Here is a 24,355-nt window from a genome sequence, read left to right on the forward strand (position 1 = left end):
GACTTTTGCTGTTATGGGCCCCTTCTGCCATCAGAAAAATTAGAAATTATATTTTATAACTGTTGGTATAAAGACACATATAACCTAGGCTGGCTTCATTATTATATATTTACTGTTATGTTTGTTTTCCTTCTGAAGAAAATATATTGTTGACTTTCAGAGCTGTGTCTTCTGTGCCTGACAGATAAGGCCTTGGCCCTGCTCCAGATCTAAGGCCTTGGCCCTGCTCCAGATCTGAGGCTGGGCGGGTGATAAGTGAAGAGAGTTGATCCTAGTTTGTCTTTGTGTATGCGGTTAGCGGGGGTGGCGTCAGAAGGGAAGGGCCATTTAGCTCCTGATGTTTCCAGATTTCTCTATTTTTCAGAAGAAGGTAGAAACTGAGATTTTAAATTTTAAATCAGCAGAAACTAACACAACATTGTAAAGCAATTATCCTCCAATTTAAAAAATCCTATGATTAAAAAAAGCTATATATAGAATAAATAATCCACAAGGATATTGCTTCTAGGCCTTTTGGCTAAGATCGAGGGTACAAGGATATATTCATTGTATAGCAACGGGGAATACAGCCAATGTATTATGATAAGTATAAATGGAATATAGCCTTTAAATTTTTTAATCACTGTGTTGTATGCCTGATGTGTGTTAGTCACTGAGTCTTGTCGGACACTTTGTGACCCCATGGACTGTAGCCCTCCAGGCTCTTTCATTCATGGGATTTTCCAGGCAAGAATATCGGAGTGGGTTGCCATTTCCTTCTCCAGGAGATCTTCCCAACCCAGGGATTGAACTTGGGTCTCCCACATTGCAGACAGACTCTTTACTGTCTGAGCCACCAGGGGAGCGCCTGAAACTAATACAATATTGTGTATCAACAATACTTCAATAAAAATAATCCTAATAAATGGGCTTCCCAGGTGGCTCTTTGGTGAAGAATCTGCCTGCAGTACAGGAAACACCGGATCGATCCCTGGGTCAGGAAGAGCCCCTGGAGAAGGGAATGGCAACCCACTCCAGTATTCTTGTCTGGGAAACCCCCTGGAACCTGCCGGGCTATAGCCATGGGGTGACAAAAGAGTCAGACATGACTTAGCAACTGAGCAACAACAACAAATTTGAAATCCCCCCCTTTTTTTTTTTTGGCCACACCACTGGGCATGTGGGATTTTAGTTCCCCGACCAGGGATGGAACCCACGCTTCCTGCAAGGGAAGCACAGAGTCCTAATCGCTGGACCACCCAGGAATTTCCTGAAATCCTGTATTTTTAATTTTCAGTTTTGTTTTGTTTTTTCAATCTGTGGGCTGATTGTGGCCTGAGGGCTGCCAGTTTGAGGAATTGTCCTGCCATGAGGCTCCTAGGGGACGGCTGTTGACCGTTTCCGTGCTGAGTACCTTACAGACAGCCGGGCACACGGAAGGCATTGGTGTGTGTTTGTCAAGGAAGGAAAGAACCAAATATTTTGCTGAGGCAACTTATAAAATCAGGTTGGACTTTATGCTTCAAAACCTGTGACGATCAGAAAATCAGGCCCTGGATTTTGCTGCAAAGAAAAGACAAACCCAGCCCTCCTTGGGTTATTCACAATAATTTACAGAGACTTGGCAGGAATAGAAATGTGTGAAGGAATCTCTTGAGACCAGAGCTCGTGAACTAGGTCAGGCTGCCCTGAGGATGCGGTCGCCAATCAGAGTCGAAAGGGATTTCTTGGTGTCTTGATAGAATGCTGTCTTATGAAAATTTTAACTCTTCTCTTTAAGGCAGAAACATTATTTTGGTAAAATAACATTGGAAGGACTGTGTTTCGACACTTTCCCCTTTGGGGGCATCAAGGCACCTCCACTGCCAAATGTGTTTTGTCTCTGTTCTGTGGCTGCTCTGTGGGGAGGTTTGTTCCAAGCCCACTGTATTCACGTGGAGCCCTGGGGAGGACCCTCCCCTGATCGGAAGAGTGAATGAGGATGGGGAGGAGGGACGAAGACAGACCGACAGCTGTGGCTCCCAGAAGCTTTCCCTACACGTCACTTTAATTCCCAGCCTTTCAAAGGGCTCAGACATCAAAGCAACAGCGGTGCCTTGGGCTTCTCCTGTCAGAACTTTCCTCCAAGACTCCCCTCCAGGCTCAGCACTCAGCCCTCTGAGGGTCTGGTTGACACACCTTCATGGTTCACTGCTGCTGATGCCTGCTGACGCCTGCCTAAGCCTCTGGCGCGGGCTTCAACCCCTGGCTGTCTTAATCCCAGGAGGGAAATAAATAGCTTGTTAGGGGAGAGAGAGAATGATAACTCATAAGTACCCGGATAACTCAGATGAGAAGGGCAGGAATTATTCTTTTTTCCACGTTCCTCAAATGACCAGTTTGGGTGCTGTTCTAAATTTTGGTCTTCCTTCCTTCAGGGGGATTGACGTTTTATATATTGCAGTTTTCTATTTATGGTTAAAGACATTAATGAGCATGCACATACTTAGAACAATATGATGTATATGAATCCTCTCTGTCTCACTCTCTGTCTCTCCTCTCTCTCACACACACGCAGTTACTGCCGAGGAGAAAAATCACAACTGAATAATTAATGAAAAAGGAAATTCACTCTGCCTATAGTGCTGTGCATTATTCTCTTTGTATTCAATTATCTCTAATTCTAATTTTGATAGTTTTGTCCTGATTTTGACTGTGTGTGTGTGAGAGAGTGAGTGAGAGGGAGGGAGGGAATGATGGGAGTTATTCTGTATCATGAACTCTGCTTGCTTTTGCCAAATTCACCTCCAAGAACCTGGGAGGGCTGAGAATCAGTGTAAGGAAAATTGTTGCTTTGAAACTTGGGACAATGGCACCCCACTCCAGTCTCTTGCCTGGAAAATCCCATGGATGGAGGAGCCTGGTAGGCTGCAGTCCATGGGGTTGCTAAGAGTTGGACACGACTGAGCGACTTCATTTCACTTTCCTCTGAAGACCCTGCTTCCTGGTCTCCCAGCCTCTGTCTGAAAATCTTTGCCTAGCAATAAGAATAATGGTGTTTTCAGTAATGTTGATTAAGATACTACTATTTGTTAAAACCACCTTATATATATATTTTTTTTAAATAAATTTATTTATTTTAGCTGGGGGCTAATTACTTTACAATATTGTAATGGTTTTTGCCATACATTGACATGAATCAGCCATGGGTTTACATGTGTTCCCCTTCCTGGACCCCCCACCCTATTTTTTTATTGTCTCACAATAACCTTCTGAGATAGTCTTTTGTTAGCTTGTGTGTTTCATAGATAAGGAACTAAGACTAAAAAAGAGTAAGATGGTATCCCCCCATCCCCAGCTAGGAAAAGATAGGCAGACAATTGACTTGTGAATTCTCAGATTTATTTGTGCACCCCCGCACTTCTCTATATAAAGAGCCAGCATTCTCCATGATCTGTTCCAATGAGCTCTGATGCCCACACCTAATAAATGATCCCCTCCACCCCAAAGAAGCTTTGTGTTATCTGAGGGAGAGGAGAAGTCTTGAGAGCTTCCCTGGTGGCTTAGTGGTAAAGAATCTGTCTGCCAATGCAGGAGCTGTGGGTTTGATCCCTAATCCAAGAAGATCCCCGGAGGAGGAAATGACAACCCATTCCAGCATTCTTGCCTGGAAAATCTCATGGACAAAGGAGGCTGGTGGGCTATAGTCCATGGGGTCACAAAGAATTGGACACGATTTACTGACTAAACAATAACAAGAAGAAGTCTTGAACAAGAAAGTAAGAAGCACAGAGGGAGCAGGAAGCCACACGAAAAAGATCCCATTCTGAACTAGTTTGTACTCTGAAATAGTTCTCGCTCAAGGACTTGCTTCGGTGTCGAGTTGTTCTTTTTCAGTCGCTCAGTCGTGTCTGACTCTTTGTGACCCCTTGGACTGCAGCATGCCAGGATTCCTGTCCTTCACTATTTTCCTGAGTTTGCTCAAACTCACGTTTGTTGAGTCAGTGATGCCATCTAACCATCTCATTCTCTGTCATCCCCTTCTCCTCCAGCCCTCAATTTTTTCCAGCATCAGGGCCTTTTCTAATGAGTCGGCTCTTTGCATCAGGTGGCCAAAGGATTGGAGCTTCAGCTTCAGCATCAGTCCTTCCAATCAATAGTCAGGACTGATTTCTTTTAGGATGGACTGGTTGGATCTCCTTGCAGTCCAAGGGACTCTCAAGAGTCTTCTCCAACACCACAGTTCGAAGGCATCAATTCTTTGGTGCTCAGCCTTTTTTATTGTCCAGCTGTCACATCTGTGCATGACTACTGGGAATACCATAGCTTTGACTATTCAGACCATTACCATTGTCAGCAAAGTAATGTCTCTGCTTTTTAATATGCTGTCTAGGTTGATCATAGCTCTTCTTCCAAGGAGCAAGCATCTTTTAACTTCATGGCTGCAGTCACCATCCACAGTGATTTTGGAGGCCAAGAAAATAAAGTCTGTCAATGTTTCCAATGTTTCCCCATCTGTTTGCCATGAAGTGATGGGACTGGATGTCATGATCTTCATTGTTTGAATGTTGAGTTTTAAGCCAACTTTTTCACTCTCCTCTTTCACCTTCATCAAGAGTCTTATTAGTTCCTATTCACTTTCTGCCATTAGGATGGTGTCATACTGAACAAATATTGATAAATCATAAAATCATAAAATCATTCTGATTTTTATTTGTTTTTTGCATTTCTAGTAAAATGTTACATGATTGACAGCTCTAAATATAGCTCTTCTTATACATGTGGCCACTTGCATTAGATGCCAAATATTTTTAGAAATGAACTGGAAGCGGAACAGTGTTAGTTTCTGACATTTTCTTAAGACCAAAAGAAAATAAACTCCTCTTCCCCTCTATTCCCCCAACAATTCAGCTTTGTCAACATGTTTTACATACTTTCCTTCAGGGGAAAAGCTGTCAACACCATTCAGTGATGATTAAGAACTCTTAAGATTCTGTTTAACAAATTCTTATTCATACCCAGGGACCTTTTTTCTTTAATCAGACCTCTTCCACACCAAGGCATGAAGGTATTGCCGTGCACAGATGTCTTCAGCCATTGTTCTTTTAGAAGTTCAGTTCTTGTGTTTTTATGCATGGAATTGTTTTAGCGATGCTTTGAAGGCAGCCCTTTTCTTGTCTTCTAAATTTAAAAATCTACCTGAAATAAGGATTTCCATGGCAGTTCAGTGGGTAAAACTCTGAGCTTCCACTGTAGAGTGCGTGGGTTCAATCCCTGGTCGGGGAACTACTAAGAATCACATGCTGCGTGGTACAGTGAAAAAATAATAAATAAAAAATAAATTAAAATCTACCTGAAATAAACTTTTTCATTCTGTACCTGAGAAAAGAAAGAAAGCAAGGAAGAGAAGGTAGGAAGAGTGAGCACAGGTTGTGGGTAGGGAGATGAGACCTCACTCCTGGGCTTCTGTCCTAAACATCCTTTTGCTTGCATAAGAAGCTAAGAGGAGAAGCTGGGTTTCCTTGGTCCTAAATTCTCTGCAGGAGTTACCCAGTGTCTTGCAACTTGAAGTGTGCTCCCTGGGATAATAGCAGTGGCATTACCTGGGAGTTTGTTGGAAATGCAGAATCTCTAGTTCTGCCCAGACCTACTGGATTAGTATGTGCAATTTAATAAAACCCCTAGGTGATTTATGGGGCTTCCCAGATGGCTCAGTGCAATGCGGGAGACACAGGAGACCTGGGTTTGATCCTTGGGTTGGGAAGATCCCCTGGAGAAGGGAATGGCTACCCTCTCCAGTATTCTTGCCTGGAGAATCCTATGGACAGAGGAGCCTGACGAGCTACCGTCTATGGGGTCACACAGTCAGATGACTGAGGGACTGGCACGCATGCTCTAGGTGATTGATGGGCACATTAGTTTAAGGAGCACTCTCCTTGTCCATCACTCCCATAATTGGCTGTATAACTGGACCACCTGGAGTTATGTACTCTAGCCTCATGGGCATAAGGATATAGAAGATGTGTATAGATTTTAAAGCTCCTCAAGTAATCCTGATGCAGCTAGTCCAGCTCCAGAAGGAGCCCTTTGGTCCAGCTGATAGAGGCCAGCCTCCTAGGACACAGAACAGCAAAAAAAGAGAAGGTGTGTGTCTACAAGGGCTTGTGGAGAGTATTCAGCACAAGGGATAGTTTCAGGCTACTAGATTCCATCTTCCATACCTCATTCACATCTGTCATTCTAAATCTGATCATATAGCATTATTTTTAAATTTTGTGTATTTATTGGTCGAGAGAGCTCTTCATTTCGGCGTGCAGGCTTTCTGCTTCTGGTTGTGGCACACGGGCTTCTCCAGTTGTGGAGCATGCAGTCTAGATCGTGCAGGCTCTCTAGTTGTGGTGTGAGGGCTTAGTTGCCCTGTGGCATGTGGGACCTTAGTTCTCCCAACTGGGATAGGACCCGCGTCTGCTGCCCTGCAAGGCAGATAGATTCTTAACCACTGGACCACAGGGAAGTCCCTGACCAAGTAACATTCTTTAGTGGAACCCTCTTGTCCTCAAGATTAAATCTCTTTATAACGTTAAGCGCCTTCCTGGTCGGGCCATTGCCTGTTCTTTGCATTTCATTTCACCCCACATCCCCTCCCAGGAGCCAGACCCCACCACTTGGCAGGGCTCCTCCCAGGAGCCTTCACACCTCTGCCTTTGCACACAATGTCACCTCTACATAGAGTGTCAGTCCCTCCTTTGGGGGCTCCGGTAGCACCTCTGCCTCTCCTTCACTGTGTTCATCACCCACATATTGACTTTCTTAATATACATCTAGAGATTGCCCACAGGAAAGGGACCACGTCCGTCTTGGCTGGACTCGGGTGGGAGCAGTTTTGATTGGGATGGGAAGTGAAGATCTGTAATCAACAATCAACAGACAATCCATTGAATGAATTTTGGGTAAAGAGGAACAGAGAAAGGAAGTAGGTTGTAGATTGTGTGTGGGGGGTGTCAACAGAGGTTTTTTAATTTTGTTTCTTCAAATGAGAGAAATAACAGCTTGATTGTAGGCTGTGGGAATAGTAAGAGGGTATTCCTGATGCAGAGAGAGGGGGAAATGGCAGAGCAACTGAGTGGGATGGAGTGGATAAGATGCACAAGAAAGGGCCGGCCTTAAAGGGTGTGTGGACTGGCCATCTGTAGGAATGGAGAAATGGCAGGGTGCACAGGCTCAGGTGCTGAAGGGTGAGTGGGTAGAGGTGGTAGGGCCTGGGGAAGTTCTGCCCTTCTCAAACAGAAGCAACGTTATCATATGAAGTGGGGGAGGGAGACTGGGGTGGGAGCAAGGTGATCAGAACAGGTATGAAATAGTTGTCTAGGAGGGTGGGAGCCCATATGGACCAGGGGAAAGTAATATGATTTCTGGGTAATACGCAAGCTGAACTGTAGTTACGGCTTATGAATTTTAAAGTGAAACCAATCAGCATGGTTGCATATTTTTCCCTAGCTAAGTTATTATAATGGCTTTCCTGGTAGCTCAGTTGGTAAAGAATCTGCCTGCAATTCAGGAGACCCCGATTCAAATCCTGGGTCGGAAAGATCCGATGGAGAAGGGATAGGCTACCCACTCCAGTATTCTTGGGCTTCCTTGGTGGCTCAGCTGGTAAAGAATCTGCCTGCAACGTGGGAGACCAGGGTTCAATCCCTAGGTTGAGAAGATCCCCTGGAGAAGTGAAAACTTACCCAGTCCAGTATTCTGGCCTATAGAATTCCATGGACTGTATAGTCTATAGGGTCACAAAGAGTTGTTATACAATTATATATATACATTTTATAAATATAATAGTTGCATAAGTACCAGCTGACAATACATGCAGGGACAGACAAGATTCCTGCCCTCCTGGAGTTTATGTTTTAGATGGTATTAGATGGACAGTTCCTTGTTAAATTACAATGTGATGATTTGCATGTTGGAAAACACAGAGGGCCAGAGAGCATCTAACAGGGATGCCTGGCTTAGCCTGAGTACCTGAAGTGAGAATGAGGTCCTGGAAAAGACGCGAATGCTTACCTTCTTTTTTGTTTATGAAAGTGAAAGAGGAGAGTGAAAAAGATGGCTTAAAACTCAACATTCAAAAAACTGAGGTCATGGCATTCGTTTCCATCATTTCATGGCAAATAGATGGGGAAACAATGGAAACAGTGACAGACTTTTATTTTGAGGGACTTCAGAATCACTGTGGATGGTGACTGCAGCCACGAAATTAAAAGACGCTTGCTCCTTGGAAGAAAAGCTATGACCAACCTAGACAGCATATTAAAAAGCAGAGACATTACTTTGCCAACAAAGATCCGTCTAGTCAAAGCTATGGTTTTTCCAGTCGTCATGTATGAATGTGAGAGTTGTACTATAAAGAAAGCTGAGCGCCAAAGAATTGATGCTTTTAGACTGTGGTTCTGGAGAAGGATCTTGAGAAGTCCCTTGGACTGCAAGGAGATCAAACCAGCTTATCCTAAATATTCATTGGAAGGACTGATGGTGAAGCTGAAATTCCAATCCTTTGGCCATCTGATGTGAAGAACTGATTCATTGGAAAAGACCCTGATGCTGGGAAAGATTGAGGGTAGGAGGAGAAGGGAACAACAGAAGGTGAGATGGTTGGATGGCATCACTGACTTGATGGACATGAGTTTGAGCAAGCTCCTGGAGTTGGTGATGGACAGGGAAGCCTGGCATGCTGCAATCCATGGGGTCGCAAAGAGTCGGACACAACTGAGCAACTGAACTGAATAGATGGTAGGGTGCAACAGCAGAGAGGAAACATGCTATGCTGTACTTTGTGGTTATTAGTGATCTGCTATGACTTTTATACTACTTGTCATATATTTTGTAAATCAACCAGGAAAAGGAAGATTTGCCCAGGACTTCAGAACAGTCTAAGTGAACCTAACTGAAGGCAGGAAGGATGCTAGAGGAAAATAGGCAGTACCTGTGAAATGCATAAAATCTATCTTCTCCCTTCTGTTCTGTTCCCTTTCTGTTGAATCTAGAAGATGTGGGCACTTCCTTCAAGATGCCTGCTTCCGTATCTTCCTGCAGCCCATGTGCAGCAGAGGAGAATGTGGCGAAGAGGAAGGAGGCAGGGATCACAAAAGCTGTTGGTTATGGTGCTGTATGCTGGAATTACTAAAACAACACTTTAAATCAACTCAATTTTTTAAAATATGACAGAATTTGGAAGGTTTAATAGTAAAAGAAGCCTTTTACCTCTAAGCCCACGGTTCTCGTGATCTTGTAAAAATGTTCTGATTTCGAGTCAAGTGCTCAAATAGTATGTAGGAGGAATTTGCCTCAGAATCTCAAATGTTATAAATCCAAACCTTTTACTGGAAGACCTAAGGTCTAATTGCAACTCTTTGTTACAGCATCTCATGAGGCGAGTGGCCCTAGAGGGCCTTGCCCTGTCACTGCAGCCCCTTATTAGCCCCTCTCTCTCACATCTGGTGGGTCAGCCAAACACTCACTGGTGGGTGGGCTAAACACTCAGACCCTGAACCAACAGCACCAGCGCCGCCTGCAGACTTGTTAGAAACAAAACTTCCGGGTCTCTCCCCAGACCTACTGAATGTGAGAGTGGAGCTGGGCATCTGCATTTTAGCAAGACCCCTGGCCCTTTAAAGTTCAAGAATCAATGACCTAAAATACGATTGGCTTTTTGTCCTAGTTCTTTGTTTTCAGCTTGTTTATCATATGTTATATTACATTGGGTTGGCCAAAAATTCATTCGAGTTTTTCCATACAATGTTACAGAAAAACTCAACAAACTTTTTGGCCTATATTGCATTGCCTTGCATTATATTATGTGTATATGTGAAACATGAGTTACTCCTATAACTCCCCATGAAATCTGAGGTGTGTGGAAGCAAGGCCAGTGTAGTTACACCAGGTTTCAAGAACTTTCCCAAGAAATCAGAACAGGATTCTCTACCTTGGCACTCCTGACATTTTGGTTGTGGTCCCTCTTTGTTGCAGGCAGCATCAGGGCATTGCAGGCCACTCGGCAGTATCCCTGGCCTCTACCCACTAGATCCCAGTAACACCCTTCCAGCTGTGGTTTGTGACAACAAACAATGTCTGGAGTCTTTGCTAAATGTCTCAGGAAAGGGAGTAGGCAAAATTGCACATCCTCTTGAGAATCTCCAGCTCAGAGTGATAAAGAGCGTGGGTGTCTTCACAGGGGGTTAGCCGGGAAAGGGCTAGTTTCAGAGGCAGTGGGCTGGCGTTCACAACTAGGGCAATAGCACCTGCCAGTGCTGCTTGCCAGGCCTGGCTCACGTTGTCCGTTCACTGCTGCTTTCAGTCCTTACAGCAAGCCTCTAGGGGAGGCTGTGTTCCCATTTTATGGATGAAGAAACTCAGGTTTAGAGATAAAGTCACACTGATAGGTGGTATACCAGGGGTTCAGCCCAGATTCATCTTAACCATAATGCTATAGCACCCATCATTTACTTATTTTATTTTTTGTAAAGACTTTCTCCATTTTAGGGGTAAAGATATAAAGCCCAGAGAAAGTTTCCTTTTCTACTGTTAACTTACGTATTTTTGGCTGCCTTGGGTCTCCGTTGCTGAGCACCTTGCTGAATGTGGGCTTCCTCTAGTTGCTGCGAAAGGGGGCTACTCTATAGATGCCGGTGCGCGGGCTTCTCATTGCAGTGGCTTCTCTTATTGCCGAGCACAGGCTTTAGGCGGGCAGGCTTCAGTAGTTGTAGCCCATGGGCTTAGGTGCCTCGTTCCATGTGTGATCTTCCCAGACCAGGGATCGAACACGTGCCCCTTCATTGGCAGGCAGATTCTTAACTACTGGACCACTAGGGATGCATGCTAAGTCACTTCAGTCGTGTCCAACTCTTCACCATTCCATGGACTGTAGCCTGCCAGGCTCCTCTGTCCATGTAATTCTCCAGGCAAGAATACTGGGTTGGGTAGCCACTCTCTTCTCTTTCGGATCTTCCCGACCCATTTCTTTCATTGGCAGGCGGGTTCTTTACCGCTAAGAAGTCTGCATTATTTACTCATATGTATATTTGTATCTCTGTGTGTATCTCTTGATTCATCTATGGCTGTGTCTACCTTTCTCCACTGATCTGCCAAATCTAGGAGAGATTGGAGAAGAGAAACAATCATTTGTTGACCAGAGCCCCAAAGTGACCTTCAAAACACTTGAGCCAAAAAGGCAGATATCCAAGTGCCTTGTTTTCTACCACACAGGCTCCGCCTCGCCCCTGCCCTCCTCTCCTCACCCCCCCCGCATGTCCTGTCGCCAGGAGCCTTCACCCTCTGATTCCTGCCCCTAGTGGAAAACAAGTCCCTGCGAGCTTGGGTCCTCCCGCCTGGGTCCCCCTGCACACCCGCCTTCCAGTCCCGTGCATGGATATCAAAGGTTCCAGCGAGGGAGTCTGGGGAGCATCTCACACCATCAAAGGGAGCCGCCAGAAGAGCTGCAGGGCGGCCTGGGTTCACATGAAAGGACAGCTTGGTGTCTCCTGCTCCCAAACTGCTGAGCATTTACCAAGCCCTGGGGGAATCAGCGTAGGGGGTGGGAGGGTGGAGGTCGGTTGGAGGGAGTGCAGGGCACTCTGGATTTAGGTTTCTCTGTTTTGAAGTTCAGGGGATGGGACCAGATGGTCTCTAAGGGAGGACGTACCTTACAGGGCAGTGGTTTCTCAGCCTTGGTTGTGTATCACAGTCCCCTCTGCAGAGAGATGCCTGCTCTGCGGGCCCTCATCTCTGATTCACTGGGCCCTATGGGTCTTGCAACTGTTAAAGATCCCAGATGACTGCAGTGGGCAGTCAGGGCTGGGGACCACGGCACCAGCAGGGAGGGCTTGGGCTGGACTGAGCCGGTTTTGTGGCCCCAGCTCTGTCCTTGTGAGATCCCGAGGCATTTATTTAATGGCTCTGGGCTTCAGTTTTACACATCTGTGAAATGGGGATTAGATATCTACCACATAGAAACAAAACAATAAAATTAAACATATTGGTAAAGTGCGGGTCCATGGCAGGCAGGCAGTGAGAGCAGACCTCCTTCTCCAGCCTCCCTGCTGACACTGTTAGGCAATGCAGTGCATTTTTCTTTTTTTTCATTGGAATTTTACTGTGCTCTCATTTAAGAAATTATAGAAACCAACTTCTTTTTGCACACTCTGTCCCCAAATACCGATTTTTTTCATCTTTATCGCTCCTGTAATAGAGATTGCAATGATCTTATGTGTGGAAAGTATTTGAAGGTGAACAAGAAGAGTTTATTTTAAGACGTACTATACACACTGAACTGCAACTAAAGTGAAAGAGTCGCTTAGTCATGTCCGACTCTTTGCAATCTCATGGACTATAGCCTGACAGGCTCCTCTGTCCATGGAATTCTCCAGGCAAGAATACTGGAGTGAGTTGCCATTCCTTTCTCCAGGGGATCTTCCCCATCCAGGGATCAAACCCGCATCCCCTGCATTGCAGGTAGATTCTTTGCCATCTGAGCCACCAGGAAAGCCCAAACTGTACACACTGCTATATATAAAATAGACAAACAGCAAGGACCTACTGTATAGCATTATTAATCTAAAATGAATATATATATATACATACCCTGGTGGCGCTAGTGGTAAAGAACCCACCTGCCGATGCAGGAGATGCAAGAGATGCAAGTTTGATCCCTGGGTCGGGAAGACTCCTTGGAGGAGGAAATGGCAACCCACTCCAGTATTCTTGCCTGGAGAATCCCATGGACAGTGGAGCCTGGTGGGCTACAGTCCATAGGGTTGCAAAAAGACAGATACGGCTGAAGTGACTCAGCACACACATATGTATATATATACATTTTTATCCCCTAGACTGTTCTCTGGTTGTGTGGTCCAGAAAGGGTCACTTCAGTTATTCTCCACACTTTGCTCCAATGGAGGAATCCAGATTGGTGATAGACTCTACCTTCCACCATGGAAGCCAAAGAGACCACGGATTCTCTCTCTTTTGTCAATAGAGCGTGGACTGTGATCCGAACACTGGCAGTTAGGTGATTCTGCCCTGGATCTTTGGTCTGGATAGATTCATGCATAGGTGTAGGGTCAAACAGACACTCTTCTTGGCAGCTATGGAAGATTTAAGGGTCCATGGTGTGATATGTGTGTCCACTGGTAGCAAGTGTCCATCCTAGGCAAATGGTTGATTTTTCTTTGTTTTGTCCTATGTTCCTTTGTGACATGTCTATTTTATTTACACTGAGAAAATATACGTAATAACAAAATCTCATAGAAGCTCAATTTTTTAGTGATGATTTTATTGAGCTATAACTCATACCATACAACTCAGCTATCCAAAATGTGCGATTCATTAATTTTAAGTATATTCACAGGTTTGTGTAACCATCACCAAAATCAATGTCAGAACATTTTTATCACCCTTTAGCCCCCAAACCCTATACCTATTAGTAGTCACCCCATGCTTCTCCTCCCTGCCCCTCACCCCATGCAACTTGAATCTACTTTCCATCCCTATAGATGGCAAACCATTCTTAAACTGGGATTTAGGCTGTAGCTTCCTTCCCTCGAGAGAAGTTTCCTATTCAGGTCTCATATTAATCACTTCCAGCTGCAGAACAAAATACTCCCAAAGTCAGCAGTTTAAAACAACATAGATTCATTTTCTCATAGTTTTTATGGAGCAGGGATCCAGATTTAGCTAGGCTGGATTGTCTACTTCAGGATCTCTCATGAGGCCGCAGCGTGCTGGCCAAGACTGTGGTCTTAACTGAAGGCTTGACTGGGGAAGAATCTACTGCCAACCTCACTTACATTGTTGTTGGTGGGACTTGGTTCCTTGAGGACTGTTGAACTCAAGGCCTCATTTCCTCGCTGACTGTTGGATGAAGGCCACCCTAAGTTCTTTGCCAGCTTAGCCTTCCCAATATGGCAGCTTACTTCACCAAACCCAACAGGAGAAAGAATCTGCTAGCAAAATAGAAGTCATATCTTTTGTTACCAAATAATGGAACTGATATCCCCTCAATATTGCTATGAGCCTTTGGTTAGAAGAAAGTTACTCAAGAGGAGAAGACTACACAAGGCCATGAATTTCAGGAGGTAGGCAGCACTGGTGCCATCTTGGAGGCTGTGAACCAAAACCCTATCCTGCAACCTCCTCGTGAGTTCCATAGACTACTTAATATCTATTTAATACATGTCTTTTTGGCTTCAGCTAACCAGAATTGGTGACTCTTATTTGCATACAGACCAACCCATGTGTTGCTTACTGTTCTGTGATTTTGTGATTCCAGTTTCTATCACTTGAGCACTTTTCTTTGTGAGGTATGAGTTCCTTGGTACAGTTATTGACACTGCCCATTACTCCTTTTTTTTCAGTCATCAATTCTGTTTCTGATTATTCACTACCTCAGAGCCAACTAGCCAGCATTCATCGAAACTTGTTTGGATATTACTCTCCACAAACCTCATAGAAGAGAGGTTAAGAACCTCTCAAATTAACCCTGTCAAAGTAGGAAAACTGAGACCTGTTAAATGGAACATCCCATAAAGCCTCATAACCAGCCTAAGATTTTTGCTGTTTATCCTCATTTGGACTATGACCAAAAGATTGCTTTCTTTCCTAGACGTTCCGCAGAATTTTAGTTATCAGAAATCTAGTGCAAACTAGCAAGAAAAGGGAATTTGTTGGCTCACATTACTGGGAGGAATACTGGGGAGGCTCACAGGATGCAAAGAACAGCTATAGAACTCCAGGGCCTGCAGCCAGTGGCTCAGTTCAGACGGCTGTCCTTCTACGTCTTGTAGAGCTGGCTCTGTCTGTCATCTTCACATCTTGCTCGCCTGGCCTCATTCTTTACTGTTTCAACCATGCATTAGTCTTTAAGCCAGAAGAGAGAAAGCTTGGGTCAGGCATGTATTCCCAGAACAAAGTAGATGGAGGTACAATGCAAGGCCAAGGCCTGGGTCAAACAGCTACATTCTTGTTGCCAAAAGAAGGACCATGAGAAAATAACCACTACCGCCCAGTGCCAGCTCTGACTCAAACCCATTGTCAGAGGCCCACCCAGACATGAACAGGTCAACAAGGTAAATGACTCCTGAAATATTGAAGATCTTGAAAAGGACAAGACAATGCCACAGTCATGGCAAGGCCCTGAGAACCATGGTTTGGAGGGATTGCTTTTAGGCCAATATGTTTCATGGAGCCTGGGAATTCATCTTATTGCACTCAAGGTTCAGTGTCTTAGCCCACGGGCAAGATTGGGTCACACTGAATTTTTCCATCATAGATTTCACTTGACAGTTAGAAAAAAATTATTGGCAGAGCCGTGAAGGCCAGGGATGACATGGGAAATAGCTGTCCATTTCATGGACTCATGACCAAGGTTAAATTATGATAACAAGAGAGGTCAGAGTGTTTTATTTACTGATACTTTCTGTGATTTATGGGCAGATTGTTGCTTTTTGTTTTTAACCTTTCAAGGAAGGAATAATTTGTCAAGTTCATGAAAACCACACGTACTCAGACTCATTAATCTTAGTGCCAAGGGTGAGCCTTGTTTTAAGACCCATATAAATATCTGGGCCAAGATCAGTCAGACTTGACTTTTGGAAGCTATAATATTGTGCTCCCTTTAAATATGTATAATGACACTGAAGTTGCCCTAGTAATACTTCCAAAGAAGTCCTACAAGGGCCTTCCTAAGAACTTGGCCTGGATTCCGTTCATGACTACTCGTGTATCTATTCACAGCTGGTCACTTGGTCTTTGACACTTCTTTATGGAGGGCCTTGTATGTGCTAAGTGGTAGAAACAATTGTTTAGGAATATCTGCCTGACCCTGCTTACATATAACCTAGGTCAGGACTCTCCCCTCTAGTAAGGAAGCAGCTCACTTTTAAATTTAGATTGGGATCCAATATTAAGGACGTTGGGCTTCCCTGGTGGCTCAGATAGTAAAGAATCTCCTGCAGTGCAGGAGACCCAGGTTCGATCCCTGGGTGGGGAAGATCCCCTGAAGAAAAGAATGGCAACCCCCTCCAGTATTCTTGCCTGGAGAATCCCATGGACAGAGGACCCTGACGGGCTACAGTCCATGGAGTCACAAAGAGTCAGACATGACTGAAGTGACTTAGCTTGCACGCGTTAAGGATGTAGGGTGTAGAGGTGGTGGTGATGGTTTAGTCGCTCAGTCGTGTCCAACTCTTGTGACCCCAGGGACTGTAGCCCGCCAGGCTCCTCTGTCCATGGGATTCTCCAGGCAAGAATACTGGAGTGGGTTGCCGTTTCCTTCTCCAGGAGGGTGTAGAGAAATGAAGATAAAACTTACCTGATATCTCCCAGAGGCAAAGGAAAGTATAGAGGGCAAGTACTCTGTTCTTGGTTCAGACAGACTTGGGTTTGACTCTTAGCAAAGATACTCCCCAACCTTGTGATACCGGGAAATTAGTTAAATTCTTTAAGCCTTTGACCCAGTAATAATATGGACCTATAAGGGTTGTTTGCTATGTTTTAATAAGATAATTCAAGTAAGACATTTAGCATTTTGTGGGAACATTCCTTAAAACCACTAGAGGAAAATAATCTCAGAAATTGTGATTTTTGGTCTCCTTTCTACCATGCACTCAACCTTTCCCAAGTCTTGTACAAAGAATAAGTCACCACCACCATGTGGGGGCAGCGTGGGGTCTCTGGGCAGAGGCTTTAGAACCAGGCTGACTTTGGTTTATATGAAGGATCCCAGGAAAATCCCATGGATGGAGGAGCCTGGTGGGCTACAGTCCATGGGGTTGCGAAGAGTCGGACACGACTGAAGAGACTTAGCAGCAACTCAGAGATTTAGTTTCTCAGCTGTCAAATGAGATGCCAGCACATGTTATAAGGACTAAAGATAATATCTTTAAGTGTGTGGCAGATAATAAGCTCCACTGTAGGTTGACTTTAAGAAAATTCCCACCCAGTGTGGAGAAAAGGGAACCCTCCTACACTGTTGGTGGGAATGTAAACTAGTACAGCCGCTATGGAGAACAGTATGGACGGTCCTTAAAAAACTGAAAATAGAGCTGCCATATGATCCAGCAACCCCTCTCCTGGGCATATATTTGGGGGAAAACCATAATTCAAAAAGATACATACATACCCCAGTGTTCACTGCATCACTATTTACAGTAACCAGGACATAGAAGCAACCTAAATGTCCATTAACAGAAGAATGGATAAAGAAGATGTGGTACATATATACAATAGAATATTACTCAGCCATAAAAAAGACCAAAATAATACATTTTGCAGCAATATGGATAGAACTAGAGATTCTTAAACTGAGTGAAGTAAGTCAGACAGAAAAAGACAAATATCATATGATATCACTTATATATGAAATCTTAAAAAAAAAAAAAGGCTATTAGTGAACCTATCTATAAAACCAAAATAGAGTTACAGATATAGAAAATAAACTTATGGTTACTGAGGGGTAGGCAGAGTGGGGGATAAATTGGAAGATTGGGATTGACACATATACTCTTCTATAAATAAAATAGATAAGTAGTAAGGACCCACTGTACACAGAAACTCTATTCAATACTCTGTAATGGCCTATATGGGGAAAGAATCTAAAAAAGAGTTGATCTATGTATTTGCATAACAGATTCACCTTCCTGTATACCTAAAACTAACACAACACTGTAAATTAATTATATCCCAATAAAATTTTTAAAAAATAACTAGATCCCCACCTGGCCATCTCTACCAGCCCAGTCATAGTGATGGTGATGTTATAAGTGAGGAGTGCTAGAAGACAAATCTCAGCTGTCCTTGATGTCAGTTTTAGTCTCATTCTTACCGGCCCTGAGCCAGACTTCATTGCTTTTAGGTCTGGCCTGAGTTCCCTCAAACCATTTAGAAGAGCCCTGAAAATGGGCACTGCCATTTAAAAGAGTCATCCTGGCACGGGTGCCAATTAAGAAGCAAGATTAGAGATCTATTTCAGCTCCACCGAGAGTGGACACGTAAGAATTACAAATGCACACTAATAGGGCTGTGATTTTGTATCAAGGCTGGCAAGAGATAGATTCCTTTGACATAGAAAAAATGGATGTTCCAAGGTCCCAGTTTCTTAAGGAAAGTTCTCTCTATGTCTCTCTGGTATTGTAAAGCTAAAAACCAATTAAAAAAAGCCTGTCTTTTCCCAAGATATTGATTCTTCATACTGCGTATGCTTCTGACACCATTCCGCATGGGTCCCTATTCGGAAGAGAGAAAAGCTGGGGGAAGGTTAAAAGCTCTGACACCTGCTGACTCTTTCTCTGCTTGTGTCTTGCAGCCTACTTCTGCTTCCTCCTGACTGCTCTGGGCGTGACAGCTGGTGCCCATCGTTTGTGGAGCCACAGGTCCTACAAGGCCAAGCTACCCCTGAGGATATTTCTGGCTGCTGCCAACTCCATGGCTTTCCAGGTGGGGATGGAGGGTCCTCACTCTCAGGGACTCAGCGCGGACAGCAGTGTGGGAGGAGACACAGACGCGCTTCCTGTACAGTGGACATCCTCCACACCCATTCTAGGCCCAAGCACTCTCTGCTTGTGTCAAGTTTTTATCTTCTTGTGGCTTTCAATACTGTAAAATGTTCCCTGGGGGTCTTAAGCCCCAAGGCATGCTAAACTACAGAGGAGGAAAGGAGATTCCTTCATCCAGAGTCCGTGCTCTAAACATGACCCTGAAACCCTCAACATCTGTCTGGCTCTAATGAGGGTCAGGTTCTATGCTGAGTGTGCTATATGCATATCGCCTTTGATCCTCACCATAACCCCACGAGCTACGTGTAATGCATGTCCCCATTTTACAGATGAAGAAACTGAGGCTTCATGATGTTAAAGAACTTTCCTAATTATATGGCAAAAAAATGATACATCTAGATCAGCCAGTGCAGGTCTAACTCCAAAGTCGTTGCTCCTACAACACATATTCTTGAAGTCGTGCTTTAGGTTTGTGGTGAGAAGTCTATTACTCAGTGTGGGTTAGGAAGACTCAAGATTTAATTCTTACTCTGATGGTTGCTGGGCTTCCCTGGTGGCTCAGATGGTAAAGAATCCACCTGCAATGCAGGAGACCTGGATTCGATCCCTTGGTTGGGAAGAGTCCCTGGAGAAGAGAATGGCTATCCACTCCAATATTCTTGCCTAGAGAATTCCATAGACAGAGGAGCCTGACAGGCTGCAGTCCATGGGGTCGCAAAAGAGTTGGACATGAGTGAGTGACTTTCACTCCACTCCACTCCATTCCTTATGGTTGCTGGGCTTCCCTGGTGGCCCAGATGGTAAAGAATCTGCATATAATGCAGGAGACCCAGGTTCAGGAAGATCCTCTGAAGAAGGAAATGGCCACTCACTCCAGTATTCCTGCCTGGAAAATCCCATAGACAGAGGAGGCTGGTAGATTATAGTCTATGGGGTTGCAAAAGAGTCAGACATGACTGAGCAACTAACTCTCATGGTTGCTAGCTTTGACTTATTCATCTCCAGTTTCTTCATCTGTAAATATAAGAATATGACTTCAATTTCAGAGTCGTTATGCAATCACGACACAAATATAAGAGGGGTCATGACCACACTAGGATTGGGCCATATCCTTGAAGTATTTGCCTGTCCTACCTAGACCATTTCCCACCACCGCGGGCACTTTCTGAGCTGCTGGAACTTTGGATTGATCATGAATCTCTGTTTTCCCAGTTCCTCCTCTGAGCCAAACAGAGTAGGTGGGAATAACTTGTTTTCAAAATTTCTGCCCATGTTGTGAGGGCAGATGATTCCAGGCCCTGTGTATTTTCAATCTATTGGGAAGAAATGGTGATTCCCAAAACTGCTTTAGGGCCCAGGGAGACAGGTGACCTGGAAGTCTCTCTCTGACCCTCAGATGTTCAGGTCAGGTGGCCACCTGTACAATGGACATCCCATCCCTACAAGACAGCCTGACCTTGAATATTTATCTAAGTTGCTCTTGTGTCTTAATAATTCATTTCCCAGTTCAGGCTTCCCTCCTGTTTGTGCATTCATAAAGCAAAAAGGATCTAGCACAATACATCACTTAGGGATCACAGTTCATATTATGAATATCTACTGAACAATTCAAGCACAGTTGGGAATAAGCACCAGGGTCCCAGGAGGAAGCTGTTTGCACAAAGAAGCAGCTGGCAGCTTCTCAGTTTCATATTCTTTTTGTTCACTGTTGGCAGTGGGAGCTGTACTGCCCATCACTTTGAATTCAGCCATCTTAGTTCAGCATTGTGCTTTGTTTATCCTAACAATGAGTTATGATAATTATAATTTAGAAACTCACTGATATAGGTCTTAGATACTATTCAGGACTTAACTCAGTAATTTTCATTTATTTTGTTCAAGCAATTTATTATTTTTAGCCTTCAACTATGTGAAGCCTTCAAGCTTTCATGTAGTTATAAAGCACCTCTATTACTGGAATGTATTCCAACATAAATAACTTGAAGTTGAGAGCCTAAACCTCTTTTTCCAAATGAAACTGTTTGTTTGTAACGCAGTTTTTGAAAACCTAAGTTTCCTTAACAAAACATCACATAGAGAACATCACACTGGGATTTTAAATTTACTTTGAAGAGAAAATATATTGTTGAAGGAAGTATCCAGGTCATTGAATAAATTCTTGGCTTTGGCATTTGCTGGATGTAGGCTTTTGTTCACATCTCTGTTCCTTCATCTGCAAAAGGTGAGTGGGGGGTGTAATGATATTTACCTCACACAGTTATTGGAAGGATGAAATAATGAATAATACGTGCCTAGCTTACCGTAGCACTCAGTGAATATTGTTCCCATCTTCTTTTTGAGAACTGGCAACCATCTTATTCATTTCTGTATTTTAGTACCTATTACACAGAAAATACTCAGTGACTGTTAAATGAAATAATAGATGAGGGTAAAAGAGGAGAGTGAAAAAGCTGACTTAAAACTCAACATTCAAAAAACTAAGATCATGGCATCCAATCCCATCACTTCATGGCAAATAGAAGGGGAAAAATGGAAGCAAGGACAGATTTTATTTTCTTGGGCTCCAAAATCACTGAAGACTGTGACTGTAGCCATGAAATTAAAAGATGCTTGCTCCTTAAAAGGAAAGCTGTGACAAGCCTAGACAGCATATTAAAAAGCAGAGACATCTCTTTGCCAACAAAGGTCCATATAGTCAAAGCTATGGTTTTTCCAGTAGTCATGTACAGATATGAGAGTTGGACCATAAAGCAGGCTGAGGACTGAAGAACTGATGCTTTTGAACTGTGGTGCTGGAGAAGATTCTTGAAAGTCCCTTGGACAGCACGGTAGTCAAACCAGTCAATTCTAAAGGAAATCAGTCCTGAATATTCATTGAAAAGACTGATGCTGAAGCTGAAACTCCAATACTTTGGCCACCTGATGCAAAGAGCCGACCCTGATGCTGAGAAAGATTGAGGGCAGGAGGAAAAGGGAGTGATGGAGGATGAGATGGTTGGATGGCATCACCAACTCAATGGACATGAATTTGGGCAAACTCCAGGAGGTAGTGAAAGACAGAGAATCCTGGCATGCTGCAGTCCACGGGGCTGTAAAGAGTCAGACACAACTTAGTAACTGAACAACAACAACAAAGTATTTTTAGAAATCATCAAATTTGAACTATGCATGCTTCTTCCAGGCCCGCATCTATAGTGGATTTCTTCATTAATTCAGCACATACTTCACCTGCTATGTGGCAGGCACTGAACTAGGCACACTAGATACAGTGATTTGCAAACATAGCTACAAACCTTGCCTTTGTGTAGGCTTCCATCTAATGAGATGTTTCCCGGTGGAAATGTAGGTTCTTTTGGCACTTAGACCTAGATGAGCAGTGTCTTCCTTAAGATCAGCAAAGGGCCAGGTTCCATATAATGCCTGAGTCAGAGGAAAGAATGCAGTTGATTCAGGCCACTTAACCTTAGGAAGAGAACCACCTGGGAAAGTAAAAAAGTGTGCTGTGATCTGCCAGTCTAGGGTATTGACCTAAAACTTTAGCTTCATGCAACATCATTGATTCAGTTTCCCTTTGATGTCCCCTTGCATATTAAAAGATCATTTCAAAGGTTCTCTTCTGCTTTCTTCCATAAGAATAGTCATGCCTTTGGCCAAAATAGACAAGTCATGCCATGGTTACCTCTGTTTGAGGATCAACAGGGCTTTTGCTAGATGCTGCCAACAAGATCTTGATCATCAAGAACAATCTTAAAAATATGACTGAAATGTTCAAAACTTCTTTTTCTCTTTCTTCTACAGAGGACCTGTGTATGGGGGAGAGGGCAGTAGTGGGAAAGTTGAGTCTGAAAAGGTGATAGGCAAGGAATGCCAGATAAGGAGCTGTAATAGTCCTCTGTCCCCTCCATACCTTTGCATTCAGCAAAGACCCCATGAATTCCTCTCTGGCTTTTTCTCCTTCCTTCAATTCAGTCACTCAGTCGTTTGTGACTGGTTTCATCTCCTTGCAGACCAAGGGACTCTCCTTCCTTACCAGTAGGATATAAGTCAATCAAAAGGTTGCTTGTGAACTTCTTATAATTTTCTCCAGTCAACTATGGACCTGGGTGAGGGATTCCTGCCATCCAGTGGTCTCCAAGAGTTTTGTTTTCACAGAGTACCCACAACTTTGGACTTGGGCTGTTGTGTTCATGCACATATACCCCTTCTGGCTGCAGGGGTCTGTTGTGACCTCAATCCAACCAAAAGCACCTGTAGATGCTTCGGTCCCCTCCCTTACTGTCCACATTTACTCATCAGACCCTAGTAGAGAGGCACTGGATTTCAATCTGTAAGGGAACTACAGGGATTTGGCCTCGGTCCTCCTATTTTACGGAAAGATAAAGAGAGGCGACGGGTATGGGGTTTGATTCTAAACGCAGTTTTGCCCTGCCTACCATCTTGTTGATGGGCTTCCCTCATATCTCAGTTGGTAAAGAATCTGCCTGTGATGCAGGAGACCCTGTTTCGATTCCTGGGTCGGGAAGATACCCTGGAGAAGGGAAAGACTACCCACTCCAGTATTCTCGCCTGGAAAATTCCATGTACTAAGTCTATGGGGTCGCAAAGAGTTGGACACGACTGAGCGACTTTCACTTTCACTGTCTTGTTGGGGCTTCTCCTTTGCCCTTGGACATGGGTTATCTTTTTTTGGTGGCATCCAGCTTTCTCTTGTTGATGGTTGTCCAGCAGCAAGTTGCAATTTTGGAGTTCTCAAAGGAGAAGATGAGTGCACATCCTTCTCCATCATTTTGTGTAGGGAAAAAAAAAAAAAAACCTGTAGTCAAAGCTGTGGTTTTTCCAGTAGTCACGTTTGGATGTGAGAGTTGGACCATAAAGAAAGCTGGGTGCCAAAGAATTGATGCTTTTGAACTATGATGCTGAAGAGTCCCCTGGACAGCAGGGAGATCAAACCAGTCAATCTTAAAGGAAATCAGTCCAGAATATTCATTGGAAGGACTGATGCTGAAGCTGAAGCTCCAATACTTTGGCCACCTGATATGAAAAACTGACTCATTGGAAAAGACCCTGATGCTGGGAAAGATTGAAGGCAGGAGGAAAAGAGAATGACAGAGGATGGATGATTGGATGATTGGATGGCATCACCAACTCCATGGGCATGAGTTTGAGCAAACTCCGGGAGTTGGTGATGGACAGGAAGCCTGGTTTGCTGCAGTCCATGGGGTCGCAAAGAGTTGGACATGACTGAGCGACTGAACTAAACTGAAAGAATATCAGTGACTTGTTGAAGGTCGCAAACTAGTTAGTGGATAGACCAGACTGAAACTTAAGTCTCCTGACCCTTGGCTTACACATGGATGTTCTTTTGTGATGCTCAGCAGTGTGATTTGTAGACAACTTTTAGTTGGATCTTGTTCTTTTATCCACCCCAACAGTCCCTGTCTTTTAATTGGTATATTTAGACCATTCACACTCAAATTGATTATTAATATATGTGAATTAATATCTACCATGTTTCTGTTTGCTATTCATTGCCCTTGTTCTTTGTTTCTTTCTTTTGTCTTCCACTCTTTCTTCTGTCTTCCCTGGTTTTATTTGAACATTTTATAGGATTTTATTTTCTTTCCTCCCTTGACATGTCGATTATATTTCTTTTCAAATTCTTTTAGTCATTGCTCTAGAGTTTGCAAAATACATTTAAAGCTAATCCAAGTCCACTTTCAAATAACGCTGTACCGCTTCATGGAAATGCACTAATATTCCCACTTCCTCTTTCTTGTCCCTTGTGACATCACTATTATTCATTTCATACGTCCATAAGCTATACTCACCAATTTTATTTTTGCTATTATTATTGCAAG

The 24,355-nt window shown here is 43.8% G+C and overlaps 1 protein-coding gene across 1 annotated transcript in view; it reads left to right on the forward strand.

Annotated features, from left to right (window-relative positions):
* SCD5 (stearoyl-CoA desaturase 5) overlaps positions 1–24,355 on the forward strand; it is a 169,480-nt gene that overhangs the window by 83,375 nt on the left and 61,750 nt on the right. Inside the window, exon 2 of the mRNA XM_081583375.1 lies at positions 18,308–18,438. Coding sequence (XP_081439501.1) covers positions 18,308–18,438 — 131 coding nt within the window. The remainder of the gene's footprint in view (positions 1–18,307; positions 18,439–24,355) is intronic.

Source organism: Giraffa tippelskirchi, chromosome 1 (assembly GCF_054371585.1).
Source record: "Giraffa tippelskirchi isolate mGirTip1 chromosome 1, T2T-mGirTip1v1.2.pri, whole genome shotgun sequence".
In the NCBI taxonomy this organism is placed as follows: domain Eukaryota; kingdom Metazoa; phylum Chordata; class Mammalia; order Artiodactyla; family Giraffidae; genus Giraffa; species Giraffa tippelskirchi.